Source organism: Hemitrygon akajei, chromosome 24, assembly GCF_048418815.1.
Source record: "Hemitrygon akajei chromosome 24, sHemAka1.3, whole genome shotgun sequence".
Classification (NCBI taxonomy): Eukaryota; Metazoa; Chordata; class Chondrichthyes; order Myliobatiformes; family Dasyatidae; genus Hemitrygon; species Hemitrygon akajei.
In genome coordinates, this window is record NC_133147.1 from 18,376,616 (window position 1) to 18,396,597 (window position 19,982).

At 41.1% G+C, this 19,982-nt stretch overlaps 1 protein-coding gene and 1 long non-coding RNA gene across 6 annotated transcripts in view; one reads left to right on the forward strand and one right to left on the reverse strand.

Moving 5' to 3' along the window:
- The window catches only part of LOC140715925 (uncharacterized), a 76,214-nt gene that overhangs the window by 44,064 nt on the left and 12,168 nt on the right, over window positions 1–19,982 (forward strand). The window lies entirely within an intron of this gene.
- The window catches only part of LOC140715922 (tRNA selenocysteine 1-associated protein 1-like), a 40,658-nt gene continuing 28,914 nt past the window's right edge, over window positions 8,239–19,982 (reverse strand). For 2 of the 5 annotated variants that reach the window (XM_073028468.1, XM_073028466.1), the window contains exon 9: window positions 8,239–9,595. In XM_073028468.1, the coding sequence (XP_072884569.1) occupies window positions 9,453–9,595 (143 nt within the window). In that variant the 3' untranslated portion in view covers window positions 8,239–9,452. Of the gene's footprint in view, window positions 9,596–9,684; window positions 14,582–17,134; window positions 17,202–19,982 lie in introns of those variants that run through there. The other 3 variants (XM_073028465.1, XM_073028464.1, XM_073028469.1) reach the window with 2 other exon arrangements.

Sequence of the window (19,982 nt, forward strand, 5' to 3'; positions counted from 1 at the left end):
AAAGTAAATTTTATTATCAAAGTCCATCTATGTCATCGTATACAACCTTGAGATTTTTTTCCCCCCTGCGGGACAATAGTAACAATAACAAGATCAACCAGAGTGCAGAAGACAACAAACTGTGCAAATGCAGATACAAATAAATAACAATAAATAACGAGAACATGAGATAAAGAATCCTTACAGTGAGGTTATATATTAATACTGTAATTCACAATTTTTTCCTCTATTATTATGTATTGCATTGCACTGCTGCCACAAAGTTAATAAGTTTCGCGACATGTGCTGGCAATACCAAACCTGATTCTGATTCCGAAGTTCATAGATGATAGGAAAAGGAATACAACCATATCTTCTTCAGTGTCCTGATGAAGGGTCTCAGCCCGAAACATCGACTGTTTACTCTTTTCCATGGACGCTGTCTGATCTGCTGAGTTCCTCCAGCATTTTGTGCGTGTTGCTTTGGATTTCCAGCGTCTGCAGACTTTCTCGTGTTTATGTCCATGACATACTAATTTAATTTTTGAATGAGAAATAAAAATGTAAGTTGAGGCATTAAGAATACTCCCTATATAGTTATTTCAAAATAATGTGGTGGGATCTATTAGGGTTAACTGGGAGAATATAAGAACGTAAGAAATAGCAGGAGTCGGCCATCCGGCCCGTCGAGCCTGCTCTGCCATTCAATAAGATCATGGCTGATCTGGCCATGGGCTCATCTCCACCTGCCTGCCTTTTCCCCATAACCCTTAATTCCCCTACGATGCAAAAATCTTTCCAGCCTTGTCTTAAATACATGTACTGAGGTAGCCTCCACTGCTTCCTTGGGCAGAGCACTTAATACCTTGGTTTAGGACCTTAGCCAAATTCAGAATTGGAATCAGGTTTATTATTACCGACGTGTGACGTGAAATCTGTTCACTTAGCAGCAGCAGTTCAATGCGATACACAATATAGAAGAGAAAAAAATAAAAATAATAATAATAAATCAATCAATTACAGTACAAAAAACATACAAAAAACAGAAATTGTATATTTAAAAAGTGAGGTAGTGTCCATGGGTCTGAAAAATGTCACTTTCAATGGTGTATGTACTGCCCTGGAGAATCAGCCTGTATATGTGTCCTTTTTTTTCCCTTTGGCTCTTTAAAAGTCTATTTGTTTAATCTCTGTTCCCACCCACCTTCCCATAGCCCCTTTCATCCTCTTCTCATGCCAACTGAAAGCATACAGCTGTAAATGTACTCACTTTCATGTTGTGGTGAACTACATATACCTGTCTGGACACGCCCCCCCCCCCCCCCCACCACTGACTGCTCCTGTGGCTCCTCCCACGGACCCCGGTATGAAGGCGATTGGAGACACAGCCCCAGCCTCAGTCTCCAGGATGTTGTGTGGTGGTCATTTGCTGCTTGTTCTTTCTTCCAGCCAATAAAAGCCTATATCTCGCCTCACGTCTCCGAGAGTTATTGATGGTGCATCCCATGTCCTGTAGTCGGCAGTACTCTGTGATTCATTTTCTGGTAATCCCTGGAAACTAAAGATTAGCTTGGCCATTACTGCAAGGAAAAAAAATACAGTGACTGCCATCTTATTCTGTGCAAAAGGAACAGTGAGGATGTGGTATTGAACCATTTTATACACAATACTGATTCTCAAAATTGTGAAGGTGGGGAAACAGCCTTGTCCGGATTGAGTGGGTTGACGTTGTAGCTTATGTGACAGTTATACAGCATAGAGACAGGCACTTCACCCCATCACATCTGTGCTGACCACCTATTTTAACGCCACTTGCCTGTATCAATTCCATACCCCTCTATTCCCTGACCATTTGAGCACCTGTCCAGACGCCTCTCGCGTGCGTCACTGTTCCTGCGTCACTCTTTGTGTGAGAAATTTACTCTTCAGGTTCCCTTTAAACCTCCTCTCTCTCTCTCTCTCACCTTCAAGCATGCCGTTTAAGGGACCATGTCAAAAGTTCAGCGAAAGGCCACAGACACAGCATCTACTATCCTACCCTCATCATTCCTCTTTAGTTACTTTTTCCAAAAACTAAAATCATGAAACATGCACAAAGTCACGCTGACTATCCCTAATCAGTCCTTGCCTTTGCAAATGCAAATAAATCCTGTCTTTCAAATACTTTTCTATTTACTTTTCACCACTGATTTAAGGCTCACTGGCCTATGGTTCACGACCCATGCTGCCCTTCTTCAGTTAAGTCACATCTGCAAATCACCTTCCCGGGATGGCGGGACTGTCATATGTTGAAAGATTGGAGCGACTGGGCCTGCATACACTGGAATTTAGAAGGATGAGAGGGGATCTGATTGAAACATATAAGATTATTAAGGGATTGGACACGCTAGAGGCAGGAAACATGTTCCCGACGTTGAGGGAGTCCGGAACCAGAGGCCACAGCTTAAGAATAAGGGGTAGGCCATTTAGAACAGAGTTCAGGAAAAACTCTTTCACCCAGAGAGTTGTGGATCTCTGGAATGCTCTGCCTCAGAAGGCAGTGGAGGCCAATTCTCTGGATGCTTTCAAGAAAGAGTTAGATAGAGCTCTTAAAGATAGTGGAGTCAAGGGATATGGGGAGAAGGCAGGAACCGGGTAGTGATTGTGTATGATTAGCCATGATCACATTGAATGGCAGTGCTGACTTGAAGGGCCAAATGGCCTACTCCTGCACCTATTGTCTGTTGTCAGTACCTCATCTCTGAGCTAACAAGGCTACAAAACCTCTGCCAGGACCTTGGCAACTCCTCCCCTTCCTTCACAAAACATCTTAAAATACATCTGGACAGGCACCAGGGATTTATTCAGCTTTATGTGTTCCAAGACCTCCAAAATCTCCTCCTTTTTAATGTTGATATGTTCTGTGATATCACACTTCCCTTTTCTGAACTCAATAGCTTCCATGACCTTCTAAGTACAAAAGAGAAGTATTCATTTGAGACCTCACCACTTTCTGTGCCTTCATATATAGATTACCACAGGTTTTCTCCATGTCCTCCCACAGTCCAAAGATGAACCCATTCATTGGTTAGTTAGTTATTGCAAATTGTCCTGTGATTAGGCTCGGGTTAAATTGGGAGTTGCTGGATGATACAGATCAAAGAGATGGAAGGGCTAAATAAATCTCACCATATCTCTAAACAGATAAATATATCCTAATGAGGAACTCTGCTCTCCCCAGCTACCCTTTTGCACTGAATAGAATTTTTGGGACTCTACTTTATCTGCCAGGGGTATCTCATGCCCCTTTTTGCCCGCCCAATTTCCTCAGGTGTACTTGCTTGACCTCATCTGCCTATACTGGACAATGTGCTTCCATTTTCAGGACAGAACCCTCAATATCCCTCATCATTTGAGGTCCCAAATCTTGCCGTCTAGCCTTCCCTCACTTGAACAGGAAAGGGTTGGCCCTGAATACTTCCTCACTCTTTTGAAAGCCTCCAGTTACCAGACATACTTTTGCCTGCAAGAAGCTTCTTCCAATCAACTTTTGAGGACTCAAATTTAGGACTTTAGCTTAAGAACCAGTCTTATCTTTTTCCAAGACTAACTTGAAACTAATAGAATTATTGTGACTAGACCCAAAATCTCCCCCTGAATGATGGGATCTGTAGAAGATGCTCAACCATTCTCATTTTTCATCACAATAGTTCCAAATTTAAGTAAAATTATTCAAGGGTGAAGAGTTCCAAAATACGGAAACATCAGGCAATATTTTAAAATCTTACTGTTTATTTAAACTTTTAATCAGAAGTTCCTATTTTCAAATGCCATTTGCTTCTACTTCTCTATTATTATGTTCCTTCTTCTCATCTTGGTACATTAAGTTTGGCCACATTGAAGCCTTATTTTTAAATTTTAACTTCCATGCTTAGCAATACACACAAAAAGCTGGAAGAACTCAACAGGTCAAGCAGCATCTGTGGAGAGGAATAAACAGCTGAGACGCTGCATCAGGACTGGAAAGGGGCAAGCATTCTAGGCTGAATGATTCCACTATTTCCCACTTTCCCCATTTCTGTAAACTTCTGCCCATTAAAAACTGATACCTATAGTCCAGTCCCTGTTGATTTATCATCGCTATTCAGGTTGAATTGCTTAGTGTATGGATTCTGAAGTTATAAAAAACTTGCAAAGCAAAGATATCCCATCTAGAAAGTCCTGGGTTTAACTGCCACCGAACTGTAGCTTTGTTGATCTTAACTAATTGTAGGGCTATAATACACTTCTAAACTCCTGGGCTATAAAGGGAATTAAATCAACCAGATCTGCTATTCTGATTGCTATTTTGTGAACTATAATACATTAATTTCTGCTAAAATGAGAAGGCAACTTAAAGCCTACAATTGTGTAGAGCCGTCGTTCTACTTATTTTGGGATTGTTCTTGTCGTGTTGGTTATTGAGGGATTGTGCAGAGCACACCAGGACACCAGCATGCAGGATATTCAACTGAATTTTATTGACAATCCTGCTTGTACAGTGCGTAAACTCCTCCCATGTGGGAGTGGCTAACTGATTGGCATAAGAATAACACTATTAACTACCATCACAGTTCTCTGTCCAGTCCAGATTTCTGGGTTATTTTTTCGAAGTTGTTGGTTTTGTAACTGCTGAAACAAGCATGGACTATTTGGATGAACAATTCTAATTTTAGTTAGTCTTCTATTTGGCTCAAATGTTGTTCCTGATCTTCACCCTTGATCCATAGTTCAGTCCCTCCCTACCTACATCCGGGATACATCCCATGCCCTCTACCTCTTCAATAACTTCCAGTTCCCCGGTCCCGACCGCTTCACTTTCACCATGGATGTCCAATCCTTATACACTTCAATTCCCCATCCAGAAGGCCTCAAAGCCCTCTACTACTTTCTGGACAATAGACCTCACCAGTTCCCCAACACCACCACATTCCTCAGGTTGGCGGAACTGGTACTCACACTTAATAACTTCTCTTTCGGCTCTTCCCACTTTCTCCTGACCAAGGGTGTAGCTATGGGCACTCACATGGGCCCTAGCTATGCCTGCCTCTTTGTGGGTTATGTGGAACAGTCTATGCTCCAAATCTATACTGGTACTGCTCCCCAACTTTTCCTTCAATACATTGACGACTACATTGGTGCTGCTTCCTGCACCCATGCTGAGCTCACAAATTTCATTGACTTTGCCTCTAACTTTCACTCAGCCCTCAAATTCACTTGGTCTATCTCGGACACTTCTCTCCCCTTTCTCGATCTCTCGGTCTCCCATCTCTGGAGACAGACTGTCCACTGACATCTTCTATAAACCCACTGACTCCCATAACTACCTTGATTATACCTCTTCCCACCCTGCCAAATGCAAGAATTCTATTCCCTATTCCCAGTTCCTCCGTCTCCACCGCATCTGCTCCAAGGATGAGGCTTTCCATTCCAGGACATCCCAAATGTCCTCTTTCTTTAAGAATCGTGATTTCCCTTCTGCCGTCATCAATGATGCCTTCACCCGCATCTCCTCCATTTCCCGCACTTCAGCCCTCAGCCCATCCTCCCGTCACCACAACAGGGACCGTGTCCCCCTTGTCCTCACCTATCATCCCACCAGCCTCCGGATTCAGCATATTATCCTCTGCAACTTCTGCCACCTTCAACAGGACCCCACCACTAAGGACATCTTTCCCTCTCTGCTTTTCACAGGGATCGTTCCGTCCGCGACTGCCTGGTCCACACATCCCTCCCCACAGATCTCCCACCTGGCACTTATCCCTGCAAGCGTAAGTGCTACACCTGTCCCTACACCTCCTCTCTTACCACCATTCAGGGCCCCAAACAGTCCTCCCAGGTGAGGCAACACTTCACTTGTGAGTCTGTTGGGGTAATCTATTGCATCCGGTGCTCCCGGTGCGGCCTTCTCTATATCTGTGAGACCCGACACAGATTGGGGGACCGCTTCGTCGAGCACCTACGCTCCGTCCGCCACAACAGACAGGATCTCCCAGTTGCCACTCACTTCAACTCTCCTTCACATTTCCATTCGGATATGTCCATACATGGCCTCCTCTACTGCCATGATGAGGCCAAACTTTGGTTGGAGGAACAACATCTCATAAACCATCTGGGTAGTCTCCAGCCCCTTGGTATGAACATCGAATTCTCCAACTTCTGGTAATTTCCTCCCTCTCCCTTCCCCCATCCCACCTTCACTCTGTCTCCTCTTCTAGCTGCCTATCACCTCTCATGAGGTCTTCTTCTACTACATATAGTGCTTTCCCCTTAGATTCCTTCACCTCTCCTGCCTATCCCCTCCCCCACCCCTTGATCTTTCCTGATTGGTTTTCCACCCTCCCCCCACCTTCTTTATAGGGCCCCTGCCCCCTCCTTCTTTAGTCCTGATGAAGGGTCTCGACCCGAAACGTTGACTGCTTCTTTCAACGGATGCTGCCCAACCTGCTGAGTTCATCCAGCTTTTTTGTACATCTTGTTCCTGATCTGCTAGCTGCAACAGCCACTTAAAAAAATGTTTTAAATGTCAGTAAGTCAAAAATGCCGATTGTGGACTTCAGGAAGGGTAAGACGAGGGAACACGAACCAATCCTCATACAGGAATCAGAAGTGGAGTGAATAATTTCAAGTTCCTGCATGTCAAGATCTGAGGATATAACCTGGTTCCAACATGTCAATGCAGCTATAAAGAAGGCAAGACAGCGAGTATACTTCATTGGGAGTTTGAAGAGATTTGGTTTGTCAACTGAAACACTTGAAAACCTCTATTGATGTTCTGTGGAGAGCATTCTGACAGGCTGCAACACTGCCTGATATGGGGGAGAGGGGGCTACTACTGCACAGGACCAAAAGAAGCCCCACCTTGTGTACTAGCTTCTGCAATACCCAAGACATCTTCAAGAAACGGTGCCTCAGAAAGGCAATGTCCATTATTAAGGATCTCCATCACCCAGGACATGCCCTCTTCTCATCGTTACCGTCAGGAAGGAGGTACAGAAGCCTGAAGGCTAGACGTAGGGGGACTCAGTAATTCAGGAACAGCTTCTTCCCTCTTCCATCCCATTCCTAAATGGGAGTTGAACCCATGAACATTACCTCACTTTTTTAAAAAATGTTATTTCTCTTTTGCACTATTTTTAATCTGTTCAATATACATATATGCACTAACTGTAATTGATCTAACTTTTTCTTTTATATTATCATGCATTGCATTGCACTGCTGCTAAGTTAACAAATTTCACGACACATGGTGATAATAAACCTGATTCTGAAATTATTATGCTGACGTGGTTAGTTTTTGCTTTATTTATTCAGGTATGACGTGGAATAAGAACATAAGAAACAGGAGCAGGAGTCGGCCATCTGGCCCATCGAGCCTGCCCCACCATTCAATAAGATCACGGCTGATCTGGCCATGGACTCATCTCCACCTACCTGCCTTTTCCCCATAACCCTTAATCCCCCCTACTATGCAAAAATCTATCCAACCTTGTCTTAAAAATATTTACCGAGGTAGCCTCCACTGCTTCATTGGGCAGAGAATTCCACAGATTCACCACTCTTTGAGAAAAGCAGTTCCTCCTCATCTCCATCCTAAATCTACTCCCCCCAAATCTTGAGGCTATATCCCCTGCTTCCAGTTTCACCTACCAGTGGAAAAAAACTTTCCTGCCTCTATCTTATCTATCCCTTTCATAATGTTATGTGTTTCTATAAGATTTCCTCTCATTCTTCTGAATTCCAGCGGGTACAGTCCCAGGTGACTCAATCTCTCCTCATAATCAGAATAGGCCCTTACTGCCGAGGCGCCCAGCACCCCCGATTTAACCCTAGCCTAATCACGTGACAATTTACAATAACCAATGAATCTACCAACCTGTATGTCTTTGGACCGTGGAAGGAAATTGGAGCATGTGAAGGAAACCTTTGCAGTCACAGAGAGAACGTACGGGTTCCTTACAGACAATGGTGGGAATTGAACCCGTGCTAACCACTATGCTACCTACCCGGTACTTGTCATGGGTCACCTGTAACAATATTGACATACCTATTTAAATGAGCGCACAATATTTCTATTATTAAACTCCAGCCTGTGCTTTTACGCAATACTGTATATCCTATGTGTCATATTGAAAACAGTGAGCTGCGACAGATCTGACTGGACTCCCTGTAGTGATCTTGACCCATATTCCAGCGTGACAGTGAATTCGGAAAAGGTATAGCACTCAGCACGAACAAAACTTTCATTTTTAAAAAAATGCCTTTATTTTTAGTTTACAAAATAAATTTTGCTTTTACAGGCTTCTGCATTTCGTAAAATTGAAAAATTAACAAAGGCATAACTAGGAAAATGTAAACATAAACACTTGCATGCAGGACTTAATGGCCTTAAATAAATTCCTGACACTTTTTCTATTAACAAATAAATTTTCACACTATACCATATCTTTATTTTATATAAATTTACAAATCTAGAGTCCTACTCAGTAGTGAGTAACCAGGTCATATAAACAACGCTGGAAAAATACCTAAAAATAAAATTCAGCGAGATGCACAGGCAGAATAAACAAAATATTGTTCATTAACATTACTTATCTTTTTCTTTAAACTATAGCTCGTAACTTCAGCTGGGGTTCTTGCGTTCTGAAAGCTGGAAGCAAATCTGACCCCATGCTTCAAAGATTGTAATCACCCATGCTTTGGAGGTAGATGTTGAGAAGAATGTACACCAGTAACAATGTCCTACACTCACTTTGATTGCAACCTCCATTTCGTCCTTTATTTTGATAATCTTAAAATCAGAACAGAATCTTATACCATTCAAAGGACCACAAAGACACCGTTTTTTAGCTTACCCTGGTAGATTTTTAACACAAAAGCCCAGAAGGTGAGCAATGTTAAAATTCATAACATATACGCGCACACACACACGTACAATATACTGTATCAGCCTATAAGTGTGAACAGCAATAACATCATAAAACTTGCATTGATAAATGCAATACTTTATGCAAAAATTCAGATCTTACGTGAGGAATCCTTGCGACAGTGGGCATTTGAGTTTGTTAGATTTAAAATCAATATTGCGCAGAAGTAGTGACATATGCAACAAAGAACCATAAGGCACTCTCTGGTGTTGCGATTCACATGGAATTATGAACCCCCACACTTGGTTATGAGAATACCACATAACATTTCTGGCTCTTGCTCCTATTTATCATCACATTTAAAACATTCCAGAGCAAAACAGATTAATTATTTGAACAGCTCTAATTCTAATATTCTAAAAACAAACATCTCTTTTGAAATTATTTGCTTAAAACCTTGGATAAAACTAGAAAAAGAGGGTGCAGCATTTTAAGTCCATTTTCTCAGGAACCTTATTACAGAAAATGTGAGTGAAGGGAAAAACACAATCCCATAGAGTATCTAGTAGTTTCATAGTTTTCTAGTGGCTAGGCCAGGGCCGAGGCAGGGATTTCAGATACAACACTGTCCAATGGCTGCCAATGGCAATTCATTAGGGCATCGTAGAACTCTTCACTCTGTTCCATGAATTGTGCATTAGCTTCTTCAACATCAAAGTAAGGAACTGGATCTGAATCATGACAGATGTAATAGTGACACTTCAATATACAATACACAATTGCAAATATGAAGTAATTATTAAACATCAAAAAACATGCATTGGGAAATGTAATCCTTCACACAAAAATACAGATTTTATGTGAGGAATCTTTGCGATAGCTGGTATTTGAAATTGTTAGACCTAAAATCAATATTTTGGTTATCAAAAACAAGTTATACAATAAAGAATCGTAAGGCACTCTGGTGTTGTAATTCACATAAATCCTATGAACCTCTACATTTGGTACTCTATGATCCTAGTGAGAGAAACCTCAATTTAACAACAAAGCTACCCATTTACACAAAATCCACATTAATCCCAGTTTTTTCTCATTTTCTCTCAGCAATTCCCCCTCAGATTCTAACACTCAACTGCAAAATAGGGGCAGCTTACAATAGCCAATTATCCTACTGATCACACATCTTTGGGATTTGGGAGGAAACTAGAGCACTAAGGGTAGATCCAAAGGGCCACAGGGAGAACTTGCAACCACCACACAGACAGCACTTGAGGCCAGAACTGAACCTGGGTCTCTTGCTCTGAGGCAATGGTTCTACTCGCTTGTATATCATTCTGTATGTATAGCCAAAATATTAAATAAAAATTCAAGGCTTGTTATTCTCATTCCTTCCTCCCAAAGTTTGTGTATGCACCATCCTTTTTGCATGTCATTCCTCATTATTATATCTATATATCCCTCACGCTTGCCGTTCTCACTTTCAGCGTCCACTGCTGGCTCACAAATCTCGTGAGCAGTAGGGCTGAAGGTGTAAGCCTCTCCCTACCAGTACACGGCCTCTCCAGTAGCAAGCCTTTTGTAGTGCCTCCTCGCTGGCAACACACGGAAGCTGAACTGCTTTTGGACTCAGGCTGAATTACAGAAGATGGGGAGGAGGTCTGGCCCCTGCACAAGCAGCACGCAGGCCCACCGGCGTGTGGACACGGCCTGGTGCTCGTGAACCAGATCCCCAGCTCTGGGTAAATAGCCCCACTGCCTTGTGGGCAGCCTCCGGAGAGGCGAAGGCTACGGGAGTAAACCCAGACAGAGGAGGCTGGACGTTATTGACCATCCTTCCGGCAGCTCCTGCAGCCAAGCTGGTGCCAAACATATTGCTTCATAAGCTTTCATAGGGTTATGGACTACACAGGTGAGGCTAAGAGGGTCATCTCAGGATCTCCATACCTTCTGCACAGGAAGAGGTTACTCCACTGTACGTTGAGACAAGACGAATGTCATCATATAGGCCTCTGTACACTTATTAGAAGCTGTCATTCTGTTCCATACCATGGTTCAACTAATCATTTCCTGTGGAACTTACCTCACCTCAGAAAAGACTCTATAGGGGGACGTCACGTGATGACGTGAGATCGAGATGTGGAAATCCAGCTCTCCCATAAAAAACCAGTAAAATAATGTTTAAGTGAAGAAATGTTAGTAAATACTTTTTAAAAATTACTTATAAACTACTCAGGATTGTCTTAAGATATGTCTCCTAAACTGAAGCAGAAGAAAACTACTACTTTGAAGACAACACAAGTTGGAAAAGAATCAAGGCTGGCCGCCATGAAAGAGCCTCGGGCTCAAGTGTATTTTACCTCCGGCGATACAGAACAGGAAACTGCGGCAACATCAACCATTTCCAAAAAAAAAAGAGCAACAGGAATTGCGCATGCGTGAAGAAAGGGGCATGCGCAAACACGAGCAACCCAAACTACAAATCCCAGCTATGACCGGAACTGAAAGTGAAAGTGAATATGAGGTGGAATCAGATTCTCTGGATAAATCAGACGAAGATGAAAAGACAAACAAAGAAGAGCAACAGGAAGAGGTTGGAGGTGATATTGCAGACATAAAAAAATCTTTGGTGCAAATAACGCATGAATTTAAAGCATTAAAAGTAATAAAAAAGATGTTAAAAATATGAAGATTATGTTTGATAAAATGATGAAAAGACAAGACAAAATGGACAAGAAAATTAAAAACTTGGAAGAAACAATGGGAGACACCATTGATAGGGTGAATAAAATGGAAGATAATATTTCTGCCTGGACATCAGAAAGAAAACGGTTGTTGGAAAAAGTGGATGTACTTGAAAATTTTAGCAGGCGAAATAATATTAAGATTGTTGGACTTAAAGAAGGTATAGAGGGAGAGGATCCAATAAATTTTTTTCAAAAATGGATTCCGGAAATTTGGGAAATGGAAGAAGGAGCCCAGTTAATTGAAATTGAAAGGGCTCACAGAGCCTTAAGATCAAGACCTCAAGTTGATCAAAACCCACGATCAATCTTGATAAAACGCTTAAGATATCAAGATAAAGAAAAGATCCTGAAGGCGGCTGCCCAATATGCCAGAAAGAGAAACGGGCCATTGATGGTAGAAGGGAAAACAGTTCTTTGCTATCCTGATATAAGTTATGACCTTTTGAAGAGAAAGAAGGAATTTAACTCAGCGAAAAAAGTTTTATGGGAAAAGGGTTATAATTTTATATTGCGCCACCCGGCAACCCTGATATTTTGTTTGGATGACGGAAAAAGAAGATCTTTTACTGATTATCGGGATGCGGAAGAATTTGCACAAGAACTCCCAAATATTCGCTAACTACATCCAAAGATTTAAAAGTGAAACAGATTAAAGATGAAGACAGGGACAGTGAATGGAGTTGATGGATGTTTAAGGACAAAAGAATATTTAAATATATTCTTAATTATATGATACAGGGGGAGAAAGGTACAAATTTGAGAAATATTAATCGAGTAGTGATATTATTTTTTCTTATCTTATATATACTTTTTTATGTTACAGGGGAGCTGGGGGGAGCTTCGGATCGATTGCTACGGGATTCACATGTGTAATCATGGCAATTGCCATGACCCGTACAACGGAGGGGGGTAATGTTGTGTTTTTTTTATTCACAACATTCGTAGGGGGGTATTTTGTTATTTTTTTCTTTATAATCTATTTTTCTTTAATTTTTTTTCTTTGCCTGGACAATCGGGGGGGGGGGGGGGCGGAGACACATAGCAACACGGAGAACTACGAAAGTTGAAAAGTTAGGTATTACTATAGACTGAAGTAACCCTGTTAAAAATAATGACTAATTTACTGAATTTTTAAAGTTTTAATGTTAATGGGCTTAATGGACCGGTAAAAAGAAAAAGAATTTTAACATACATTAAGAAAATGAAAATAGATATGTCTTTTAGCTGCATTCCACTTGAAAAAATTACTTATAATTTAAGAGATAAATATGAACTATTTCGGAAAATTTGGCGCCCTTATTTACAACAGATAGGATTAAGTATACAGGTGCTCCGAAGATAAAATTATTGGTTATTTGGGGAAAGAAATAAATATACATAGGTACTAAAGCTATTATGAACTCCATGGAGCATGTGGGTATCTTCCGATATCCAGGCATTCTTTCTTTCTTTCTTTCTTTTTTTTTCTCTTTCTACAGGGATATGTTAGAGGGGAGGGGTTAAGGGGAGGGGGGAAGGGTTGATAATTTTTTTTCCTTCTGTAACCATTTGAAAATTCAATTAAAAAAAATTATTTTAAAAAGAAGACTCTATTACAACCCAGGCCGTTGGAGTTTGGGAGTTCAGTTCTGGTGTCCTCTGTAAGTGTCACGATAGAATGTGTGGATTTTCCCCAAGTGCTCTGGTTTCTTCCCATGGTCCAAAGGGTACGTTAATTGGTCATTATAAATTGTACTGTGATTAGGTTAGGGTTAAATCGGGTTTACTGGGGGGTGCTGGGCGGCACAACTCAAAGGGCCAAAGGCAGGAGAAGTATAAATAGCAGTGAATTTGTGTTAAAATGTTGAGATAATATGGTTGAGATAATTTGAGACAGAAGCTGAGATAATATAATGAGATAACCAATGAGCACATCTACATGAAACGCTGTCGTAGGAAAGCAGCATCCATCATTAGAGATCCCCACCACCCAGGTCACGCTCTTTTTTCGCTGCTCCTTCAGGTGGAAGATACGAGAGCCTCAAGATTCACACCACCAGGTTCAAGGCCAGTGACAAACCCTCAACCATCAAGCTCTTGAATAAAAGTGGATAACTACACTCACTTGCCCATCCGTTGAGATGTTCCCACAACTGATGAACTCACTTTAAGGATTCTTTAACTTGTTATTTCCTATTCTCGCTATTTATTGCTATTTATTTATATTTGTATTTGCACAGTTTGTTGTTTTCTGCACTCTGGTCGATCTCTCATTGATCCTGTTACAGTTACTATGCTCTGGGTTTGCTGAATATCCCTTCAGGAAAATGAATCTCAGGGTTGTAAGTGGTGAAATACAGTTGCAAGAAAAAGTTTGTGAATCCTTTGCAATTACCTGGTTTTCTGCATTAAGTATTCATAAAATGTGGTCTGATTTTCATCTGTCACAATGATAGACAAACACAATCTGCCTAAACTAATAACACACAAACAACTGTACTTTTCATGTCTTTATTGAACACATTGTTTAATAATTCACAGTCCAGGCTGGAAAAAGTATGTGAACCCTTGTATTTAATAACTGGTAGAACCTCCTTTAGCAGTAATAACCTTCAGCAAACATTTCCTGTAGCTCACACGAGGAAATCTGCAGATGCTGGAAATTCAAACAACACACACAAAATGCTGGTGGAACACAGCAGGCCAGGCAGCATCTATAAGGAGAAGCACTGTCGACATTTTGGGCCGAGACCTGACGAAGGTCTGAAGCAAGAAGTAGTGGTTTTTCAACAGAAACGAAACCTAATTTTGGAAGAGTTCCTTGTGAATCAAAACGAGCTCTTTTGATTTTCAATGACCCAACATCATGTCCTTCAACATCAGCTACGCCATGCTTGTTCTTGAAGTGCTCTTGAAGCTTGGATGGCTTCAGATTTGAGTTGGAAAACACAACGCTACAAAGAATGCACTGGGGTTTTTGCAAGCCATTATTTCCTGTTGTGCAAGTGAAACCAAAGCACACATAGTCATCATTCCACTTCCCTCTTTTTGACATGATGAAGGGTTAATGAAGGGAAAAGTATGAGCTAATATGAGAAAAACTATCTGTCAGGAATGACTGCTTTACTCAACCAGACATGCCTATAGCAAAGTATCATGAGAAATATGCTTTCGAATATTATATTACGATATTATCTGCGGTTAAGCCAAGATAAATCGTCAGGTGGAAATGCTACAGGGATGCAACGCGAATTATTAGGCTACTCTCTATTGAATTTACACACCTATTTCTGATGATTACTGGAGATATGAACTCCCATCACACAATTCAAAATCCTCGGTGCTAATCATACCTCCTCAACTAACATAATTCAAAATTATCAACGATTCAAGAAAAAAACCTTTAAGAGGAAAAAAACCTTTGAAATTCAAAAACTTCTTTAATGCACTGAGACAAATACGAATGAATAACTTCAGCTGCTTTTTTAGCAAAATGCGGCTTTTAAAAATTTTATAATTGAATAATTTACCTACTGTCTGCAGGTTTGGTTTTAACGTGAAGTCGTTACTTGATGGTTGATTCGGGATGTATAAAGATTTTGGCATTATGAGATGATTTTTAACTCTGAGATGTAACCTTCTAGCTAACAATGATGAGACTCCTCGACTCTGAGGTGTAACTTCCCATGTAACACTGATGAGAATCCTCAATGCTAACTTGGGCAGCGGGAGACTGGAGCGTGCTTGGGACAAATGTTACTACCACGTCTCAAGGCACACTGGCAGCTGGCTGAGTGATGACTCATGACTCATCACTCAAGGACACAAGCCACTCTTTGTCGCACTCCCGGTTGGGAACCCCTGCTGTAGCTGTTGATCAGACTTGCACAACGGCAAAAAGGAATTTTAGACCATCCTCCATACAAAACTGTTTCAGTTCATCAATACTTCTGCGCTATCTTGCATGAACAGCCCTCTTCAGGTCATGCCACAGCATCTCAATTGGGTTAAAGTCTGGACTTTGACTTGGCCATTCCAAAACACAAATTTTTGTCTTTTTACACCATTCTGCTGGTGATTTACTCTTGTGTTTTGGATCATTGTCGTGTTGCATCATCCAACTTCTATTAAGCTTCAGGTGACGGATTGCTACTCTGACATTCTAAAAAATGTCTTGATACAATTTTGAATTCATTGTTCCCTCAACGATTGCAAGCTGTCCAGGTCCCGAGGCAACCCTAAACCATGATGCTCCGTTCACCATGCTGGGATGAGGTTTTGGTATCGGTGTGCGGTGCCCTTTTTCCTCCAAACACAGTGGTTTGCGTTTCTACCAAAAAGTTCAACTTCTACCTCATCTATCCACAGAACTTTATCCCAGAAGCGCTGTGGAACATCCAGGTAGTCTCTTATACTGGACACAAGTACAGAGGCCTTTGCAAATTCCAGAGGTTTCTGCAGATCTTTTGCTGTTACCCCGGGTTTGTTTTCACTTCCTTCAGCATTGCACATTGTGCTCTTGGTGTGATCTTTGCATGACACCCACTCCTAGGGAGAGTAGCAACAGTATTGAATTTTCTCTATTTGCAGACAATTTCTCTTACTGTGGACTGATGAACACTCAGGTCCTTAGAAATGCTTTTGTAGCCTTTTCCACCTTCATGCATCTCTACAATTCTTCTTCTAAGGTCCTCTGAAAGTTGATTTGATCGAGATATGGTGCACATAAGCAGATCTTTTTTGAGAAGAGCAGGCTCTCTCAGTAATCTGACTTTGCGTGTCATTTTTGTTAATAGGGCAGGGCACCTCTACAACCTACACCTTCAATCTCATCTCATTGACTGGAACACCTGACTCCAAATAACTTCTGTAGAAGGCATTACCCCAGAGGCTCACATACTCTTTTGAACTTAGACTTTGATAGTTTAAATGGTGTACTCAGTATTGACAAGAAGTACAATTGTTTGTGTGTTGTTAGTTTAGGCAGATTGTGTTTGCCCATTATTGTGACTTAAGATGAAGATCAGACCACATTTTATGAATGATTAATGCATAAAAACAGGTACTTGCAAAGGTTTCACAAACTTATTCTTGCAGCTGTATATGTACTCTGATAATAAAAGTTACTTTACTTTGAGCTAATCTACAACAGATAAAATTGCCTATCGCTGAAGTTTCTTTTCACTATATCTCCCTGAGCCTATCTGCATTTTATTAGCATGGTGTCTCCATCTTTTCAGTCTCAAGTTCCAGTCATATTTTCAGCTTTTCTAATCTTCCACTGGCCTTATTCCTGATGGTCTTCTATTTTCTTCTGAGACAGAATTAAATTTACGGAAACTAATTTCTGAAAACTATGAGGAGGAAATCCATGGGATAGGAGAACAATTTAAAAAATGAAAGGATTTCACACCAGGGCGTTTTACCTCCATAAAACATACAGCAAACATTTTTTAAAAATCACAAAACGTTGATTAAAATTCTTATTTCCTGAACTCACGTAACTATGTTTAATGCTTTAGGCATAATTATAAAGTGACTCATTACCTCTTTTAATGGATAAACTAGGGCTTTAGTGTCCATCAGGTTGGCAATCATCTTCCCAACAATAGTCCTAACATTACATGGATCAACAAAGAAGAAAACTGACTTCAGGTTTACAAAACAAATGCTAAAGTTACTGTGCAATCCAATAAACAAGACACCACATTATTTTAGAACTGCAAACTACAGGTGTAACAATACTCACCAATATATCAACAATTCACAGTCCTTAAGATGTAAGAGCAGAGTCTGGCCACTTGGCCCATCCAGTCTGTTCCAGCATTTCATCATGGCCAATTTATTTCCCTCTCAGCCCGATCTCCTGCTTCCTCCCCATAATGCTTCATTCCCTGACTAATCAAGTATCTATCAACCTCTGCCTCAACTATAACCAATTACTTGGCCTCCACAGCTGCTTGTGGCAACGAATTCCACAGATTCACCAATCCCTAGTTAAAGAAATTCCTCATCTCTGTTCTCAATGGACATCCCTCTATTCTGAGGCTGCACCCTATGATCTTAGACTCCCTCACCATAGGAAACAACCTCTCCATACACACTCTATTGAGGGCCTTCAACATTCAATGGGTTGCAATGAGATTCCCCTCATTGTTTTGAATTTCAGTGAGTATAGGCACAGAACCATGGACACTCCTCATATGAAAAGCCGTTCAATCCTAGAAGCATTTTTGCAACCTCCTTAGAACCCTCTCCAATGTTAGCATAGGTTGATAGGGACTTAAGGAAAGCCTTTGGCACGTTGGCCTTCATAAATCAAAGTACTGAGTACAGGACATAGGATGTTATGTTTCAGTTGTATTGATGAGGCCTAATTTGGAGTATTGTGTGCAGTTTTGGTCACCTACCGACAAGAAAGATGTAAACAAGGTTGAAAGTATACGGAGAAAACTTACAAGGATGTTGCCAGATCTGGAGGACCTGAGTTATATGGAAAAATTGAATAGGTTAGGACTTTATTCCTTAGAACCTAGAAGTCTGAGAGTTGATTTGATAGAGGTGTACAAAATTATGACCTGGCTGGTGGAGTAGTGGCATCAGTGCCGGACTTTGGGATGAAAGGTCCCAAGTTCCAATTCAGCCGGCTCCCCTGCACGCTTTCCATCTGTGCTGGGTTATGAGCTGGTGATCTAACTGGAGAAACTCCAGATGCGACGTACCTTTCCTTTCCATACAAAGTTATAAGCGTATAGATAGGGTAAATGCAAGCAGGCTTTTTCCACTGAGGTTGGACAAACAGAGGTCATGGGTTAAGGGTGAAAGGTGAAAAAGCTTAAGAGAAACATGAGGAGAAGCTTCTTCATACAGAGGGTTGTGAGAGTGTGGAACGAGCTGACTGTGGTTCATGCGAGCTGAATTTCATCATTCAAGATAAGTTTGGATAGGTACATGGATGGTAGGGGTATGGAGGGCTAAGGTCCGGGTGCAGGTTGATGGGAGTAGGCAGATTAAATGGTTCAGCACAGAATGGATTGGCCAAGGGACCTGTTTCTGTGTTGCATTTCTCCAAGCCTCTATCCTTTCTTACAAAAAAGGCCCAAAACTGCTCACAATACTCCCAGCGAGGCCTCAGCACAGCCTTATAAAGATTCAACATTACATCATTGCTTTAAAATTCTTGTCATTGCAGTTGAGTTGGCATCAGTGTTCTCTACTTCTGTTTATTATATTATCATTCTAATTAGCCAAGGGATTTGCCACGATGGGAGAAAGTTACACTTGGGCTTACACATCCTCCTCTGCTCCTGACTTCTAGCGCTGACCTCCTGTGTCTGAAGCTAATTTATTCTGCGTATCTTGGTGCCATGATGCATAACACCATAGAAATGACAGTGGTGCCATTGTTGCATAAATGAAATATAATGGACAATTATAGGTCAGGCATCTACCATGATCTCAAAGTTGCAATTAGAAGCAATGCTGATTGGATATTGTCCTTCCATTTCCCATAGATATCTCCTACCATTCTACTCGCCGCCTCCAAGAGGACCATGACCTTGTCGTATGGGGTTTGGAGGCTTGCTTGCCTCAATGATTGGGAGGGCTATGTTGGCTAGAGTCAGGGCTTTATGCTTTGGCTCTTAGTAGGGTCACCCATGCCAAACAGGTCAAAGGGTAGAGGCCAGACTAAGAGTGGTCCACCAGTCCTCCAGGTTTGGGGGTTCAGCTCAGGACTGACAAGCCTGACTAGTAAAATAAAATTATAATGGAAATAGCAATGAAGAATCCTTCTACATCTGAGTGCGACGATATTCCTGAGTCTCCATCGAAACCAAGAGGAAGCTACTGATAGGCCGAAGGAAGCACTGAACTCTGCCAGAGATGGATGATCTTCATTCATTGTTCCCCTAAACACCCACGGCTTAACAGGCAGTAAGTAAGTATTCTACTCGTCAACCAAAACTGCTCTCTTATTGATAAGCACCTGAGTTACAACTAGTGGACTGAAATTAAAATGAAGGGAAATAAAATATCCTAAATTATCCCAAATCCCAAAATACCTATGAAAGATAATTGTCTATTAGCAGACGCTTGAACCAAATAATAGTCCCTATTTTCCTTCAATAAAAACTTTCAGTTGATAATTTCCTCCATATTTCCCTTAATTAGAATAAATTGACATAGAAACCTACCAGGAAAAGGTGGATGCATTGTCACATACTCAGATATCTACTCATACATCGGGCATGATATTTCCTGGAATTATGTCATCTTGTTTAGTTCTCTGTACATTAAGAGAACCTGATATATTTCAGAAATCCAGCTGTTATTATGTGATATAATAATAATTATGTGACCAGCTGGAATTAATAATGAAGACAATGTATTTTAA